This window comes from Chiloscyllium punctatum, chromosome 4, assembly GCF_047496795.1.
Source record: "Chiloscyllium punctatum isolate Juve2018m chromosome 4, sChiPun1.3, whole genome shotgun sequence".
Lineage (NCBI taxonomy): Eukaryota > Metazoa > Chordata > Chondrichthyes > Orectolobiformes > Hemiscylliidae > Chiloscyllium > Chiloscyllium punctatum.
The window spans coordinates 66,680,137-66,700,034 of record NC_092742.1 but is presented as its reverse complement, the minus strand read 5'-3'; the positions used below and the strand labels follow the sequence as shown (position 1 = coordinate 66,700,034).

At 37.5% G+C, this 19,898-nt stretch overlaps 1 protein-coding gene across 3 annotated transcripts in view; it reads left to right on the top strand.

Moving 5' to 3' along the window:
• Positions 1 to 19,179, top strand: part of sec23a (Sec23 homolog A, coat complex II component) — an 86,971-nt gene extending 67,792 nt beyond the window's left edge. For all 3 annotated transcript variants that reach the window (XM_072568931.1, XM_072568933.1, XM_072568934.1), the window contains exons 13-20: positions 2,243 to 2,349; positions 12,041 to 12,194; positions 12,348 to 12,425; positions 12,638 to 12,799; positions 14,097 to 14,183; positions 14,421 to 14,576; positions 18,073 to 18,138; positions 18,650 to 19,179. In XM_072568931.1, the coding sequence (XP_072425032.1) occupies positions 2,243 to 2,349; positions 12,041 to 12,194; positions 12,348 to 12,425; positions 12,638 to 12,799; positions 14,097 to 14,183; positions 14,421 to 14,576; positions 18,073 to 18,138; positions 18,650 to 18,739 (900 nt within the window). In that variant the 3' untranslated portion in view covers positions 18,740 to 19,179. The remainder of the gene's footprint in view (positions 1 to 2,242; positions 2,350 to 12,040; positions 12,195 to 12,347; positions 12,426 to 12,637; positions 12,800 to 14,096; positions 14,184 to 14,420; positions 14,577 to 18,072; positions 18,139 to 18,649) is intronic.
• The last annotated feature ends 719 nt before the right edge of the window (positions 19,180 to 19,898 follow it).

Sequence of the window (19,898 nt, the reverse complement as noted above, 5' to 3'; positions counted from 1 at the left end):
TGTCGAGATTCCAGCATCTGCAATATTTTACTTTTGAATATTCATTCTGTATCACCAAGCTTCTGGTGCAAACTAAAAAATGTGCACTTTGTTTAATAAATACTGGCACTCCTAGATATTATCAATGCTTTCTTTTTTAAAAGAATTAAGTATTAACATACTCTTCCATATATGTGGCATATGCTGTAAGGAATTTGATAGTTATTTTTCAGTTCTCTTTGTATTGTGTACAAAGCTTGAAGTTAATTAGGTTATAACACTTGTGTTGTTTTACTGAAATTGTGTACAAAACTGAGTAAAGATAATGACTTCATGCAGAGGTAATTTTGTTATCAGCTGTGCAATCAGAAGGCAGAATGGCAGTTGGTGCACAGAGCAAGGTTGCAAAATTACAATGCAATTCTCATTTCACTGCTTTTGGATGTGAAGGAAAAAAAAGGAAAAAAAACCCAACAAGGTGGGTGGTTTTAACTGGTCATCTTTTTTGTTCGAGTATAACAATTAAAACATTTAGATTAGGATGTGGAGGAATAAGTTTAGTTGAAAGGTGGGAATAAGAATTCAAGAGTCCTTTGATGCAAAGATTCAAACCTTGTCAATTATGTAAAATACTGTTTACTGTTACCTGCCTGCTGGGGCGTTGATTTTTTTTGTTCTCCAGCTTATTATTTATCAATGTGTAAATACTGAATTAAAAAAAACTGAAATAGAGATAATCAGTGCAGACTGTTTTGTAGTTAAAAGCACCATATGCTAGATAAAGCAGCTGTCATTTGGTAACTTTTTTAAATGGAGAAAGTGAGGACTGCAGCTGCTGGAGATCAGAGCTGAAAATGTGTTGCTGGAAAAGCGCAGCAGGTCAGGCAGCATCCAAGGAACAGGAGAATCGACGTTTCGGGCATGAGCCTTTCTTCAGGAATCCTCCCTGATGAAGGGCTCATGCCCGAAACGTCGATTCTCCTGCTCCTTGGATGCTGCCTGACCTGCGCTTTTCCAGCAACACATTTTCAGCTCTAACTTTTTAAAATGGCAACAAGCTTACTGGCCTATATTTCAGAATTACGTTTTAAGTTCATACCACAATTTAAAGCTCTTTGTGATTCTATCTTGGAGATCACACAAAGGTGGATTTTTCCTACAGCCTACATGCTGATTAAAAGGTGTAAGCCATTTTGATTATTCAATATCTGTAGCTGCACTGCCATTTTAAATGAGTGTATGTGACTAAAATAAGTTGAGTAAAATAAGTAGAATGGGAGAGCAAAACAGCTACTAAAACAGTAAAAATTTCTTCTGTAGCCTCTGGTATGTATGAACTTAATCTGAAATCATCATTTTCATTGTTTTAAATGAGCTAATATTTAATTAAGTTAGTTAAATTCCAAAACATTTTTATAAATATCAAATAATAACAATAACAATTTTTAATTCTGTAAACTAATAGTACTGTACTGTTTTTCCAGATGAAAGCATTGATCTCTGAGTGACTTTACTAGGTCAAAGAAAAATTTTAATGTTCATTTGGATGTGATCTCTTTCAGCTGTATGAGATCTAAAGTAGTTTAACCTTTAACAGATTTTCTAATATGTACAACACTTGCGTTTTCCATACATGGCTGATGTTTATACATGTTGAACAGTTGCAGTTATTTTAAAGAGTTACAGTTTTCAAACATGTTTTCAAAAAAAAACCCTTTTTAACCTTTATAAAATAAAAATGACCACAGCATTGGTATTTTAGTTCTTAATTTTTGAGTATCCTATTGTTTCTCATTTTTTTCTAATTAAAGTAAGCTAGAATTAAACATTTACCTGAATAATTGTGCAGATGCTGTTGATCCAGTTTTGTTTCCCTTGTTGTTCATGAACTCACTGAGACTGAAGAGTTTACAAAAGCAGGTCTAAACTTCATTTTAGCATCCAAAGAAAACTCCACGCTTTGTAAAATATTTCCACTGATTGGAGAAATATCTATTTAATCTAACAATTTTAGCAAAGCAGATTAGAAAATGCCTCGAGTCTATTCTGTCTGCTGTTCATGAAGCAGCTGAGTACGTCGACTTATAAGCTGAATGTGACTGTTATAGGAAGTGGGTGGTGAACTAAAAGACTGTGTCCATGGTTAAAATTGAATGCTACGGTACTGTGTGCTTTGTTGTTTCATTGACCCTTTCTGATTGTTGCATTTTTATATGGTAAATTTTCTACCACCAAATATTGTTTTTTTGTCTATTATTCTCAGCACAATGCTCCAATTCCTCAAGGTGGTCGTGGTGCAATTCAATTTGTGACACAGTATCAGCATTCCAGTGGACAAAGGCGAATCAGAGTTGCAACAATTGCTAGAAAGTAAGTGTAAAATACAGTGGCTGTACAGGTACTTTTGAAATGTTGCTTTAACTTTTATTGAAGTATTAGTTGTGCATTACTAATAGAATTTGATAGAGATACAGACTTATGTTTGTACTAATGCAGATATGTTGCTTGGTTTAAATTTAGCTGTTCTGATTTTTATAAAGTTGATTCACAGTTTGAGTCTTCGCCAATATTGCATTTTACTCTTTGGTTTTCCTTCTGCATTTCACTCACTGGGGACACAACATCTTTGTTACATGTTGCATACAGCTAGAAATTTATGTGTGAAATATTGTTTCTTTAGCATCTCCTATGTGTTATTCATGTTTTGTCAGTGCAAACTGTGTTTCTTTTTAACCTGTGATTTTCATCCATTTTGTCCTCTGTTCTCCATTGTAGTTTTTTTGTCTCTTTCTTTTGCCTCCCTAATTTCCTTGCATTTTGTTTCTGTTGTCTTTTGTGTTTGAATTGTTATTGAATTTGCTGGTTTAATGATTTTGATCTATTCAAGAATGCACAACATTGACTTGGTGCATGGTGAAACGAGTTCGATATGGTCTGCTCTGGATTGTCCTGGGATATGGGAGTGGACAGGTGAGAGGGAGTGAATAGTGAGAGCATTAGCAGCAATGGTCAAAATGACTGCACATGAGGGAAGAAAAGGGTGAAGTGGGAGCAGGACAGAGCTGGGCCTATCTATCCTGAAGAAGATAGTGGGGTGGCCACCCGAGGCAGGCTGGTTGGATTGCCCACCTGGGCCTGCTGGAACCTCTTACCAGCTTTATTAACTGTTAACCCCTTATCCATGCCTCCTGACATAGTGTTTTTAAAGTAGTAGTGATGGCTTCAGCATTTTTAAAAAAATTGAATAGTGGGACTTTATTTAAAAAGAACTTCAGATCGTGATACTTAAACCGACATTATCTTTCCCTTTGAGAGCATCTACATCTCCTCCATCAAACTGTGATTCCAACGTGACAGATTAAGGCTGCGAAGAAATGTCATATTGGACTTGAAGCATTAACTCTGTTTCTCTCTCTGTAGATGATAGACTGAGAATTTGATAGGCCATATATGTTCTGTTGAGTATTGCTGTGATTGCAACCAAATAATTTTAATTTGCTGAATTTCCCCAGGTCTTTGTTTATATTTTATTAGCCAAAATTATGTTTGCCTTCTCCCAGTGCTAGGTTTAAGTAGCACTTCTGAGTGCTAGAATCCCACCAGTGAGATTCATGTCCTTCCCCCGTCCTTTCGTCCACTGGCAGAAATTATATGTAACTTCTGCGTTCTGACCCGGTCTTCATTTTTTAAAGATATGCTTAGTCTTCTGAATTTGGCAAAAATCCAGCTCATAGAACAGGAAAGGAACATGAGAGTGGACTGAATAGTAATTACAAATTACTATTCATGATTAGATGATGTACATTAAGCATAATACAGTTGACTGGAGTAGGCATTGTAAGACAGGCTTAATGATGGTGTAGTCCTGTTCTCACTCAATCTGTGTGTGCATTCATGTTTTATGAAACCCATTTTCCAAATTATCAGTTTGAAGCTTGGTGCTAAGAACCAGTCAAGTGAAGTTGAACTGGACTAAGGCATAAGGACAAACAATTTATGTTTTAATCACTTAAAATGCTATAAATGCTGTAAGTAATTTAAGAACAAATTTCAGACATGCAACTTAGTGCTGAAAACTGATGAAGAGGATTTATGCTAAATCTGGAACAGGGGATCATAGGCTAGGTGAAAATGGGTATCTCAGAAACCCTGTTGGAAAAAGATCACAAAGGAAGAGACTGGCTTCGGTGGAATTGGAAGTCAGGTTGCAGAAAGAAATTCTAGTTGGATTCTGGGATTGAAATAAAATAGTTGGAAATCCTAAGTGAGGTGAACTGTCATACTGTGAGATTATGAAGGTGATGTATGGGATATTTATGTGTGTATGACAATATGCTTGAATGGTTTGAGGGACAGCACTTTGTTTTGGCACCAGTAAGGAGGGCTTTGCAATGTCGACAGGATTGGAGGTGCCATTATTGTTTCTGATCCTTGCGTTGATGCTTAGTATTCCTTCTGGCTACATTCCTTTTGTCATTATGATAATTTGATACAAATGAGTGACTGCTTGACTACTTCAGAAGGGATTTTAGAGTCAGTGGATCCAGAGACACAGACCATGTCATTAAAAGGCAACAATTGACACTGATTTCATGAACATCATTAGACCAGCTTTTAATTCCAAATACAGCCTGTATACTAATAAAATTCAAATATTGCCATCTTCTATTGAATTGAGCCCACATCCCAGAGCATTAGCTGTGACCTCTGAGTTACTTGTCCAATGATATTGCCACAATGTCACCACCTCACTTGTGTATTTGAGAAGGAAGAGGTCTGGTTCAGCCCATGTATAGGCCCATGATTGGCAAGGAAGTGATTTTTAAAGACTTATCAACCTGTAATTAATTCCTCAATTTTACTTTTGGTTAACAACACAATCTTTCCTTGTTAATAATTTTAATTTTAATCAACACTGAAATTAAAAGTCTCGTTCCTGCCTAAGAATTAAGTTCCCAGCTGCTTAATGTAATAACAATCCAGGGAAATTGCATATGTAAGTATTTAGATAAATTATGAAAGTAAATTTTTAATTTCAGAATTACAAATATACATTTGCTCACACTTGGTTTCAGCTCTGGCTTTAAACATTGCAGTTGGTTGAGCAAAGTATGTACAACTGTAGAAATGATAGGAAAATTGAGCAGCACCAACTGGTACATTAATCATGCTGTTGATTAAACCTAAGATAAGGCTGGCAATTGCTAAGATTGATCTGGGTGTTTATTTTTGGCCATTTTTGCTAGCTAAATCACTTCCCTTACACATGATTTAGAGTGGCAACGAAAATATCTATTCCTCCTTTAACTAAATATACAACATTAAATAAAATGCAGTATCCAAGTTCTACATTTTAACCTAACAAGTTGCTCAATAATGTCTATTTGTTAAATGAACTGTGATTTGATTAACGATCACATTTCAATGGCTTAGAGATTGCTTTCACATCTTCAGACATCAATTAATAACACCATTAATTTTCAATCCATTGTTTTTATGCTTGATACTCCACTTCTAAAAACTGCACATGACATGATTGCTTTCCATGATTGTACAAGAATGCTGTTTTTGTTTTGAGGTCTGCGGTTCTGATGTTCTTTATCAGTATTGTATAAAATAATTGCATGCTTTTGACTTTGCCCTGGGTTAGGTATATGCTTCCTCAATAGCTGTAAGGCATCTGCAAGCATCTGTTTGCGTTCTTTGCATTTGCCACTATGTCGCCACCTCACTTGTGTATTTGAGAAGGAAGAGGTCTGATTCAGACCATGTATAGGCCCATGATGGGCAAGGAAGTGATTTTTAAAGACTTTTCAACCTGTAACTAATTTGAAGCAATGTTGTCAACTCTGATTTTATTTGTTCTAGATTGTTATAATAAACATAACCATATCTGCCCACCTTTCTCCAAATCTAGCCGGTTTTGCTTTCAGGTGTTCATTCCTCAGTTGTTGATTCCTTCCTTCACAATCCTCACTACATTCAGAAAGTTATTCACATGCAGACTTTTGCATACCAGACTGAGGAGAAGGCAAACAAAAATACATTACTCTTGGAAAAAGATGATAGAATAATACTCTGTAGAACTTTATATTTTTAAAAACTTTAAATTCATGTGAAGTTTTTTGTGATATTTGCACAACTAATTCACCAAGCAAAGTTAAAAGTCTCCTGCACAGATCCTTGCTTTCTTCAGTTGCCTAACACTTTATGCCTCTATATTTTTCATTTTCTTTGTCTTTCTCTGGTTTAATTTCTCACACATTTATTGTGCCTCATGTCTTTTTTTCTGTCTCCCCCAGTCTCTGCTATTGCACATGTGCATTGGCAATCTTTGCAGTTTCCTCGATTATTGGCTTGTGTTGACTTTGCAACTGACAAAAAAAAACTAGATTTTCCAAGTGAATGAATTACGTCTTAATTATATTCTGATGGTGGACATTAACTGCAGTTTGACTTATGTCCCTGTTAAAAGAAAGACTGAACCTAGCGATTTATTTAAGTGTAATACATTTCCATTAGAATTGTCATGTTTCGCTCCAGGGCATTGATGAGACCACATCTTGAATTCTGTACAGTTTTCATGTGGCATATTTAAGAAAGGCTGTAAATGCATTGTTGGTGGCTCAGAGGAGGTTGACCAGATTAAAATCTGGAATGAGCGAGTTGTTTTATGCAAGTAAATTAAAGGTAATGAAATGCTGGCCTTGATATCTGGAGGAATAGAGTATAAGCGATGCAGAAGTTATGCTGCAGTTAAACAAAACTCTACACTTCAAGTAGAGTCCAACCAATGAGCAGATCGAGGCATCACATCTTAGGAAGGATATATTGGCCTTGGAAGGAATACAATCTTGGTTTACAAGAATGATACTTAGATTTCAGGATTATGTTATGAGGAGACATTACACAAATTGGGCTTTTCTTTTATCTAGAATTCACAAGCGTAAGGGATGATCTGATTGTTGTCTTCAAGGTATTAAGAGATTTAGACGGGGTAGATAACAATAAACTATTTCCACTGGTTGGGTATTCTAGAATTAGGGGGCATAGTCTGAGAATTAGGACCGCACAGTTCGGAAGAGATGTTAGGAAGCAGTTCTGCGCACACAGTATGGTAGATGTTTGGAGCTGTTGCCCAGAGATGCTGAATTAGTTGTAATTTTAAATGAGATTTTTTTTTTGTTGAGCAAAGATGTTAAGGTATTTGGGACAAGGGCAGTTTTATGTAGTTAGATCACAGATCACCCATGATCTCTTCCCAAGATCAAACAAGCCCAGCCTATTAGAAACACAGGCTCGAGAGGCTGAATAGCATGCTCCGGTTCCTATATTTCTAACAGGCTGATCTTCTTTCTAATCTTGTTTACACAAGGGAGGGGTGACTTGATTATAACACGGGTACTTTCCCTACCTCTGAGCTAGTAGGCACAGATTTGAGTGCTGAAGAAGGGTTATACCCAAAAAGTTGATTCTTCCACCTCCTGATGCTGCTTGGCTTGCTGTGTTCTTCCAGCCTCCTGTTTGCTCCCAATGTGGTCTCCTCTACACTGGGGAGACTGGACTCCTCCTCTGAGAGCACTTCAGAGAACATTTCCAGGACACCTGCACCAATCAACCCTACCACCCTGTGGCTGAACATTTCATCTCCCCCTCCCACTCTGCCAAGGACATGCTGGTCCTGGGCCACCTCCATCGCCACTCACTCACCACCTGATATCTGGAGGAAGAACGACTCATCTTCTGCCTCAGGACCTTTCAACCCCAGGGCATCGATGTGGACTTCACCAGTTTCCTCGTTTACCCTCCCCTCACTTATCCCAGTTCCAACCATCCAGCTCAGCACCATCCCCATGACCTGTCCCACCTGTCAATCTTCCTTCCCACCTATACTCTCCACCCTCCTCTCCGACCTATCATCTTTACCCCTTCCTCCGTCCACCAAATGCACTCTAAGCTACCTTCTCCCAAGCCCTGCCCCCCCTCCCATTTATCTCTCCACCTCCAAGGCTCCCAACCGCATTCCTGATGAAGGGCAGCTGCCTCAAACGTAGATTCTCCTGCTCCTCTGATGCTGCATGACCTGCTGTGCTTTTTCAGCACCACACACTCTCGACACGGCCTCCTGTTTGTCTATAGGTTCAAGTCCCAGCTGTTTGAAGTGTCAACCATCCCTGGACAGGTTGATTTTTGAAAAAAGCCTGAAGGGTGATGTGATTTATATGTATAAGATCCTGAAAAGGAAATTTCTATTGGAGGGGAATCCAGAATTAGTTTAAAACTGTTTGAAAATTCCGCTTAACCCTTTCAGTACCAAAAAGGAGAAAAGGTTTTGAGGTTTGTGTGACTTTGGAACTCTGTGACAGAAAATTGTGGAGGCAGGCCACTTGACTATTTTAATGCGGAGATTTGATCCCTTTGCAAAACCAAAAATCATAAGTTATCCAAGGTAGCTGGGAATGTGGAATGCAAATCAAACAGATTAGCCAAGATCTTATTGAATAGCAGGGGGTAGAAAGTGAGGACTGCAGATGCTGGAAGTCAAAGTCAAGAGTGTAGTGCTGAAAAAGCACAGCAGGTCAGGCAGCATCCAAGGAGCAGGAGAATCGCCGTTTTGGGCATAAGCCCTTCATCAGCCCTGATTTGGGCTTTTTTTTTTGGATATATATACACCTTAAATATTTTAGCTAACATGGTCAATTTTCTATGCTTGAAAAGAATGGCATTTTTGAAGGAGGCAGCATGCAAACAGTGAACAAAAAAGCCATAAAAAGCCATGAGGAAAGTGCCACGGTTGAACTGTGAATGGAAGTTACCATGATGTGGAGAATATATTACAAAGAAAACAAATGATTGGCACTGTGCATGTTTGAAAACGACCAAATGATGTCAACAGCACGAAAGAAATATAGAAATGCAGTTACAAACTCAAAAGCTCAGTCTGGAGCTAATACAGATTTCACAGAAAGCAGTGGGACCTGGAGAGGCTGATAGAAATAAATACAGAATTTGTAAATGAAATAAACGAAACATAAGCTAGAAAAGGCTACAATATTACCAATATGAATGAACAATGCAGATATATTAAAAAGTCTGCTGAAGAAGGATGGGGAAGAGCATTGGCTTTTAAGGGGAAAAAGAATCAAGAGACCACGGGTCTGCAATGCTGCAACGATTGAAGAAAGGAGAAAACGAAAGAATGTCAATTATGAACAAAACAAGCTGAAAAACTGATGCTTGAATTACAGGTTAAGAGGACAAGGGACAAGAATGATGGTTAGAGCAGTGTAATATACTTAAAAGATCTTTCATATGAAAAAGCAAAAGACATTTGTGACACTCAGCATAAAGATGAAAATAATTGCAGTGGGATGGAATGTGTTTTTGATTAGATTAGATTCTCTACAGTGTGGAAACCGACCCTTCGGCCCAGCAAGTCCACAACGACCCTCCGAAGAGTATCCCACCCAGACCCATTCCCCTCTGACTAATGCACCTAACACTATGGGCAGTTTAGCATGGCCAATTCACCTGACCTGCACATTTTTGGACTGGGGCAGGAAACCGGAGCACCCGGAGGAAACCCACGCAGACGCTGAGAGGATGTGCAAACTCCACACAGACAGTTGCCCGAGGCTGGAATCAAACCTGGGACCCTGGTGCTGTGAGGCAGCAGTGCTAACTACTGAGCCACTGGGGAAACACTGGGTAATGAAGAAACATATTGAAGAACTGCAAGCAAAAAACGAAAAACTGAAATGATTGAGCTATCAGAAGAGAGTATTGTTGGGATTGATTTCATGAACTAGAAATATGGCATGGAGATAAGAGCAACAATAAATAAGATAAAAAAATTAGAAAGCAGCTGTAGTGGTTGAAACCCATAAGACTGGGAATGAACCTAACATGAATATTTGCTAAACTATGTAGAATTTACTCAGGAGAATGGCCAGAGGACTTCAGGCAGGCAATAACAATTACTGCAGAAAGAATGAAAGGCTTTTTGATGTTCTCACTTTCATACAACTAATCTGATTGTCCATCCATTGAAGCTTTTACTAAGAGTTAAAGCAGAGGGTTGATGGGAAGGCACAGAACTACATTGGAGATGATGCGTTTGGATTCCAGGGAGAAAGAAGAATGGGAGAAGCTGTCGACATTCTAAGATTAGTGAGTAATGAATGCACTTTAGAGGTCAAGCAATAATTATATATGTCCTGTGGATTTTGAAATAGAATTTGATTGGGTAGACTGAATTAACCTCTTGGCTGAAAGACTGGACAGAGTCAAATCTGTGCATAGAACAAACAGCAACAATAGGACTCACCCAATGGGGCATTGGAATCATGTGTAATTGGATGATGACTTCAAGTTGCTCAGGTCTTGCTGCATTTGGACATAGACTGCTTCATTATCTTAGGAATCATGAATGGTATTGAAAATTGTGCTATCATCAGTGAATATTCCCACTCTTGATGGAAGGTCATTGATACAGTAGCTACAGTTGGTTGACTACAAGACACTTCCCTGAGGAATTCCTGCAGCAATGTTGTGGAACTGAGGTTACTGACGGCCAACAACTGCAACCATCTTCCTATGTGCCTGTTACTTCCATTGATGCCATTCTTGTACGGCATCTCAATGCCACACTCAGTCAGATATGGCCTTAATGTCAAGGGCTGTCACTGTCACTTCACTTTTGAAATGCAGCTCCCCTGTCCAAGTTTGAATCAAGACTGTAATGAGGTCAGGCACTGAGTGCGCCAGTGGAACCCAAGCTAGGCGTCACTGAGCAGGCTATTGTTGAGCAGATGCTGTTTGATAGCACTACTGATAACTAACACCTTCTGTCGCTTTACTAATGATCAATAGTAATCTTAATTGGATTAATTTTAGTTAATTAATCTTAATATTAATTGACTGGGTTGGACATGTTCTGTTTTTTGTGTACAGGATATTCCTGGGCATTTTTCCATCTTGTTTGTCAGATGCTAGTCTTGTAGCTGTACTGGAACAGCTTGGCTAGGGCATGGCAGGTTCTGGTGCACTTTGTTTGTTGGTTAGTTCTGGCATCTGATGCCCATGATAGATTGAATGTAGGGTTATTAGAAGCAGTCTAGCAGTTGTTTATTTTCTGTACAGAATGCAAGATTTCAACCATACAAAAGAGTAATAATGACGTCCATTGCATATATTTTAGTTTAGGTGGAGATGCTCAGTAGATGTTTTTATTAGACATATTTAGGGAGGCTGCTGTTGACTCTGCATGGTCAATTAACTAGTCTGTGTTGCCCGTGTCCTAATTTGATATAATGCTATATGAATAGGTCAATATTCTACTGCATTGAGATTGTTGTCAATGCTGACCTTAAGTAGAACTACATCAAAACTGAAACCATGTATATGGAATGACAGACTGGAGCAAGGATTTCATAATCTGCCTTACATGACTACTGATAAAAAGTTTATCTCTTCTCTCACCAACTGATGGTGTTGTGAATCACATGCACCCTGTGTAACGTCTGATTAGAATATAGCATTACAATTGTTCATACAAGTAGATATTTGAAATGTAGTTTGATAGGTTTGCATAAATGAAACTGCATCTTGCATCTTATGATCATTAACTTTAGTTTTATAAAATCTCATGACTGTGCAGAATAGTTATCTAGCATAAATGTGCCAAGTTATTTTAGAAACTTTCCTTTTTATGTATATGATTCTCTAAGTTAGTTGGAGAATAATATTCCTGCAAAATATGGTTCTGATGAGAATGTTTTTTGATGTGTTCAATTTTGTCCTAAAATTTGACTCTAATGTCATGCCCGTTAAAAGCGCATTTGTTTCTATGTAGATTCGTTAAAACAGATTGTTAGTTAACTTACAGGTTGTATCCTCTGCTCTGTATCCAGCAATTTTTATTCATATTAAACTAAAATCCAAGACATAAAACCAATTATAGATGTTACATTTCATTATTAATATTATTATTTATCATTGTTATTTTGTTTTATGGTTCCTATTTATAAAAATCAAATATGTATTTTCCCCCTTTATAAAGCTGGGCAGATGCACAAACACAGATCCAGAATATTGCTGCATCCTTTGATCAAGAAGCTGCAGCTGTTCTCATGGCAAGATTGGCAGTTTACAGAGCAGAGACAGAGGAGGGACCTGATGTTCTCAGATGGCTAGACAGACAGCTTATACGACTGGTATGATGCATTTTCTATAGTTCTCGGTAGTGCATGGGTGGGCGGGGGTGGTGTATAGAAGCATGAAACAATTTATTGGCTGCTTTGATTTGTTAGTATTATAATGCTTAAAAAGGATAATATCCAATAAATTAAATTCTTTTCCTTTCTCAGTGTCAGAAATTTGGAGATTATCACAAAGATGATCCAGCCTCTTTCAAATTTTCTGAAACATTTTCTTTGTATCCACAGGTATGAAATGAGCACTTTAATTTCATGAGTACATGTCTCTCATAGATTTTGGTTCATCAACTTTCAAATTATGCTATAATTCATTGACAATGTATAGAGCATACAATAGGAACTCATATTTTAAATATTTTAAATTTGCGATCATAACAATAACTTTAACAGGAGCCTAGATTTACAATATTGAAATGAGAAAATGTATGTTTCCATTTTAGTTTATGTTTCATCTGAGAAGATCTCCATTCTTACAAGTTTTTAATAACAGTCCTGATGAGAGTTCTTACTACCGTCACCATTTCATGCGTCAGGATCTTACGCAGTCTCTCATCATGATTCAACCTATCCTGTATGCCTATTCTTTCAATGGCCCTCCAGAGGTGAGAAATGTATTTGAGATATTTTATTCATCAGTTGATGTCAGATTGAATAAGTGGTGAACAGCTATTACAACTGAGCTTTACAGTATTCATCTGCACTAAAATTCAAGTCAAGTGATGAATTAGATAGTAATCGAGGTGGTCAGATGGAGTTCCAGATACTGATCAACCATGATCTAATTGAATAGAATAATAAGTTTGAGAGGCTAAACGCTCTATCTTGGATGAGGTGTTGATTAATCTCCAGCTCAAACTGATCATTAACAATCTTCCTCTGTACAAGCTATGATGATCCTATGTGAAATTTGCTTTCAGCATAGTATGTGGTCTGTATGATTGCTTTACAGTACGACTGCTCTGTCTGTCCAAAGCAAATTTTATTTGGTCTGAGGCTATAATCATAGGATATGTGTGGTTTACATGTGAACCTTACTTTACCTTTAAGTCATACTGCATCAAACAAGAAAACATTGATGCAAAACAGAAGCTATTTGACACTGGTACTGAACTTTGAAGAAATAGTGTATTTGTGCTGTATTTTGTGAGGAAGTATGCTGAAATCAGAATCCAACTCTTACAATTTACCCCAATTCCATGCTTGTTTCCTCTGTAATATCTCTCTTATCTAGAGTAGATGTGGAATAGAGATGCCCACGTATTTTGCAAGGAAAAGCATTTTGAATTTTGTCAAACTTGAAAGTAGTTGTAATTAGAAACAACAGCATGATTTTTTGAAGTTTTAAATTCATTTTAACATCAATAAACAGCACCTTGTAATCATTCAGTACCTTTGACAAATGGATAGTTCCAAAGTATGTTACACATTGAAAGATTTGTTACCAAGCAGAAAGGCGAGAGATTAGAAGAATTGCCCAAAGCTTAGTTGGATTTTAAGTTTCTTATAGAAGTATAGGCGAATGGAATGTCAGAGGCTTTTGGATATGCATTTGCAGAGAATGGATTGAGGCAACAAAGCTGTTGTTTATCCATGGGGTGGGGTGTTAAAGAGTGAAAGAGTTAGAGATCCAAGAGTGGAGGGAGTTATGAGCATCAAGAGGAGTGTTGAGCAGGTTGGATCTAAACATCAGGTTAAGCGTTTTAATTTTAAGGCTTTTGAGTACTCGGAACCAATGTACTTGTGCAGTTCTAAGCATAACTTCCTCAAATTGTTAATAAAACGTATATTTGCGTATTTTGGGGGAAGAGAAGATCAGGTAGCTGAATCCATTTTGGAATCTGAAGTTTTCCCACTACGAGCAAAAGTTTGGTGATCAATTTGTTCTCTGCTTTTACGTAGCCTGTTCTTCTCGATAGCAGCAGTATTCTCCCTGATAGAATTCTTCTTATGGACACCTTCTTTCAAATACTTATCTACCACGGAGAGGTAAGAACATCTCACTTCAAAACATACATAACACCTATTTCTGGTCAACACTAGAAATGCTAGTTTGTGCTAGAGAAGTGTTAAAGTTGTATCACATTTCATTACACTTATTAACTACTAACATTCTGTTAATTTCACAGATTATTTAACATGAAGTCATTAACCTCTAATTAGTTTACTTTAACATTTATAGTTATAAATGAACACAGTAACTCAGTAGATAATCATTTTTCCTAGACCATTGCTCAATGGCGTAAAGCTGGCTATCATGACATGCCTGAGTATGAAAATTTCCGCCATTTACTACAAGCGCCTGTGGATGATGCACAAGAGATTCTACATAGTAGATTCCCTATGCCACGCTATGTTGACACCGAGCATGGAGGAAGCCAGGTAACCTTCATTTGTGTTACTTTAAATTGTGAAAATTCTGTCTAGCAATCTGGATTTTTACATGTTAATAATTTGCTTTGTAAGCATTAGAAGGGTAGAAGAATGTTCAAGAATTATCACTTTTCCAGGAATCATTACCAGGTTTCAATTCTGTAACTGTGCTGGATACTATTCCTGCAGTGTTAGTGCCAGCTTCCATGTACGTACATTGCACAAGAAGCATGAATTCTTTACTCTTTAGATGTTTCTCCTTGTACATGCCTTTGGAAATGCACCTCTGCCCTTTCCATTTTGCAGATAACATTGAAGCTCATTAGTTAATTTCACTGGTACTTCTTTGTCTCAAAATCTTAATCACAGATATTTGTTTACTAAGCTATTTGTATTACTCCAGATAAAATTTGAAAAACTGTTCAGTTTTAATGATGACAAAATGTCTATTATTTTTGGATCCCAAATCTATGTCTGACAAATAAAGGAGATTTGTGCTGAGTTAACTGGGTGATGGACCAAGACTATTAGCAGAACTGATTTTGAAAAATAATTGTTTGCTCTGTCACTTCTCCCATATTAGTTTATTGCTACCAATGTTCCATTGTCTCTACAGTGTCCAGGACCCGTCTAATCATCAGTGGTTGAGGTTAGATCACTCCAGCATCTTACAGAAGAGACACCTGTCTTAATTAACAAGCTAGTTTGTTGCATGAAAGCAATAGGACAATTTACATTGGTTGTCAAGCATAATTACTAAAGGCTTTCAAGGGTTGCAAGGAATACATCAGTCAAATGTAGGTGATGTGTGTAGACAATGTCTGGTGGTTTTGTTGCTAAACTATTAATCCAGAAACCCAGATTTTCTTCCCGATACCTGGATTTGAATCTTGCCATGACAGATAGTATTTGAATTTAACAATAATCTGGAAATAACAGTTTAACAATGACCATGAAACCTTTGCCGATTGTCAGATTATCACCTGATTCACTAATGTCCTTTAGGGAAAGAAATTGCCACCTTTGCTTGGTCTGGCCTGCATGTGACTACACATCAAAGTGGTAGACTCTTAACTGCTGTCTGGGCAATTCACAATGAGCAATAAATGTTGGTCCAACCAGTGATGCCCACAACCCATGAATGAATCATTCGTGAAAAAGAAAGCTATTGTACAACGTCCAATGTTCTACCTCCACCAAAATACTGTGTGACATCATTACAATGGGTAGCAATCATGATTGAAATTCCTTCCCACCTTTTTTTTCTGCAGCAAGGATGGTATTTTCACACCTTGATCCGGGTGAAGTGGATGTTTTCTTGCTTTCCGCAGCCAAAGTACAATTCACTTTCCAAATTTTTGAAAGTTCTCTGCCTATGACTATTGTAAATTTTCTCACTGAAATCCCACTTTAATTAGAGTCCCAGTCTTTTTATTCTTTAATTTCTCCTGCTTGTTCTATTTCTACTTGACTCTTTCACTAGAATTCTCTAAATTTGCTCCTTCCCAGCTTCAGTAAATTATGATGCCTTCCCAGTCCTGCAGCCCCAATATAAATTACTTTGCAGGTCCTTTCACCATCCCTTGCAGCTGTCCCTCTGGTTTATTGTGTGATAGCAATAAGTGCAGTCAGGCAAAATTGCTCAGGCCATTTAGGAACTGTACAGAATACATCTTGTCTCCATGAAGGCTATTGTAAAACTACCTGCCTCCACCCAAAGAATGTATAATGCCATCAGATTGGGTGGAGCTAATGAAACTTCAGTATTAACTCATTCAGAACCATTACTTTATACAACAGTAACATCAAGACGCCTTGAGAGAGAGGATTTGCTCAGTAGCTTCATTGAGACAGGTTGCATTTCATCAGAGACAGTGTTTTAGGTTAATTTCCACGTAATTCAAAAACTTTATTTTCCCAAAGGCCAAGCTGAACATAGGAACTTAAGGGTAAATGAGCAAAAGGCTTTTTTTCATTATTTTGCTTCTATAATGGTTTTAACTTTTCATCATGTCACCATACTTTAGGTAAAATGTGAGAAAAACGTGAAAGTGAAAAGAGATTTTGCAGAATGATTTCAGGGCTTGGTATTTTTGTTCCAAGTTTAGATTGGAAATACTGCTATTTTTCTCCTGGTGGAGTTGAGGGGAGATTCAATACAAGTGTATAGGATTGTGACCAGTTTAATGAGGTGGTTGAGGACAAACATTGAAACACAGAAAATAGGAGTAGGAGTAGACAATTTGGCCCCTTGAGTCTGCTGTACCATTCATTATGACGGTGGCTGATCATGCAACTCATCAAGCCTGTTCTTGCATTTCCCCCATATCCTTTGATTCCTTTAGTCCCAAATGTTGTATTCAACTCTTTCTTGAAATCACACAATGCTTTGGTCTCAACTGCTTTCTATGGTAGGGAATTCCACAAATTCACCACTCCAGTGAAGAAATTTCTCTTCCTCTCAGTCCTGAATAGATTATGTGTATCCTTAGACCATGACCCCTGCCTCTGGACTCCCCCACCATTGGGGCCATCTTTCCTGCATTTTTTTGGTTTCTATGAGATCCCTCCTCATTCTTCTGAACTGCAGCAAATATAATCCTAACTGATTTGACCTTTCCTCATACATCTCAGGAGTCTGTCTGATAAACTTTTATTGTACTACCTCTGAACATCTTTCCTCAGATAAGGAGAACAAAACTGCACACAATATTCCAAGGTGGTCTCGCCAAGGCCCTGTATAATTGCAGCAAGACATCCCTGCTCCTGTACTCAAATTTTCTCACTATGAAGGCCAACGTGCAATTTGCCACCTTTACTGCCTGCTGCATCTGAGTGCTTACCTTCGATGACTAGTGTGTGAGGATAGCCAGGTGTCATTGCTCACCCCTCAATTTATAGCCGTTCTGATAAACTGCCTTCCAAAGTGGATAACCTGACATTTATCCAGGTTATACTGCATCTCCTGTGCATTTGCTCACTCACTCAGCATGTCCAATTCACACTGAAAACTCTATCTATTAGCTGATGGTGCAGATACTAGGGGGCAGAGATTTAATGTTTTTAGTGGGAGGTGCAGAGGGAATATGAGAGGGAGTTTTTGGTTTTTCTTTTTTTTAACTTAGTGCAATCGCGCACAATATGGAGTTTTTTTTTAGACACATTGATCGTGATGATTTGAAGCTTGTTTCTCATGAGGGTGGCAGTATGAGAAACAGCCAATGATTACAAAAGGAAATAGAATGGATACTTGAAGTAAATAGAGCTGCTGGGTTATGGGTTAGAGAGAAGGAATGGACTGACTGAGCTCCTTAGGGAACCAGCACAGACTCAGTGAACTGCATGGCAGTGTCCATTGTCAGAAATGACTCTCATGTCCTCCATTACAGCAGTGAAAGCACTTCAAAATTATTGATTACAAAGCACTTGGGAAGTCGTGGGGCTGTGTATAAGTGCTAGTCTTTCTTTCAGTAATAGGTTTGTATTTCATAATTTTCATCAACAGGCGCGTTTCTTGTTGTCCAAAGTAAATCCTTCACAGACCCACAACAACATGTATGCATGGGGACAAGTAAGTCAACTTTTTAATGGATAATCTAGTTTAACAGGCAAACTGAGATTGCATGATATTATTTTTATTGGCTGAAAAATATCATGTAGAATGGTCCCCATTATTATTATTATGTCTGATCTTTAAACGTTATGTATTGAGATGATGAGTTAGGAATGTAATCATGATTTATATTTAGTTCCATTATTTTGTTTGGTGCCAATACTTATCCATCAGTAGTTATCTGAAATATTTGTTCATAAGGACAATATGTTTGTAGCAGAGGATGTTCTCTCTAAACCCAGGTTAATCATAAACTAAATTATTGTTGGCTCATGCTCGTAAGGAGTACTGAACCAGTAATCAATGGACTGTTTTAGAATAATAGCTTTTTGTTTGTTTGGTAATCTTAGTTCATAATTGGTAGTGTATAGAAAAGTTCAAAGTATAATACATCAGGCTGGCTGATTTATTGTAACAAGTAGCAAGGTTACTTGTTCAATTAACTTCCGTGTATGAATCTTTTCCTTAGGAGGCTGGAGCACCAATCCTGACAGATGATGTCAGCTTGCAAGTGTTCATGGATCACCTGAAGAAGCTAGCAGTCTCCAGTGCTACCTGAGTGTAGAAGAGGCCTGAAGTAATAAATAGTATCTGCAGTTAGCAGGACGAAGAGAGCTGGCAATCTATTTCAGCACATTATACAAAACATCTATGTCTGTGCTACTTGCCTTTTAAACAGAAAAGATTTACACTGCGTTGGTAATACACCAAAGGAGGACTTAAAAATTGCTTGTCTTTGTTAGATAAAATTATTGCTTCTGTCCAATAGAGTCTGAAGGCATGTTCTAAAATTAGTGCTTCCATATACACTACAGTGCAAATCACTGATCTAGAGTCTCCAAATTCTGCCTTGATGAACAAATAGCCACATCAGTATTGTTATTTTTAACGTGCCTCATGAATTCCTGTTTCTTTTTTTCTCTCTCTAATTGTAACATAGTGGAACCTCATGTAGAACTCCTGTTAGCAATCAAATAAAATTTGTGAATTTTCTGAAGAGTTCTGACCTGTGGAGAAATATTTAGACCTTACTAAGATCACTGCCTTGTTGTTATTAAGTACAATTCTCCCAGTTTCCGTAAATTTTTGCTTGGCTGCAATTTGAAACGGCTCCAAAGTATGTCAGATAAAACATAATTACTTTAGATATACTCAACCACTTTATTTTGTTTTCAGTAGATTTTGTGACATATCTTTAGAGACATGCTGCTAAGGTGCTCAGTTTTATCCAGCTTCCATCATGTTACAGATACATTTATATAATTAGAAAAAGTCTTGCACCCATCTCCCTTGTATCCTTGAGACTTGACTTTTTATCATGCAGCTATCTCGTCCCCATGATATAATAAACCCAGTCTGAAAATTTATCAGGATTGTTTGGGTTTTTAGTGGATGTCAAATATTCAGTGTTGTAAATAGTGTATTTGTTCTAAAAAATCAACATATAACTGAAAATTTTTAAGTTTAATTTTATTGGATGTAAAGTACTTTATCCTATGCCGAATCTACATTTATTTATATCTTGTTCTGAACCCTAAACATCAGTTGTGATGGTACTTATCACCTCTTCATATCATTTTTGACACCAATTCATTTATATACAACAGAATGACAAAATGTGTCTGAATTCTTTTGATGGTTTGGGATTTTGGTGTGCAACCAAGATCCTTGTAAAAACCTATGCTGGCTGATACATAAAGCATTAAAGAAAAACAGTC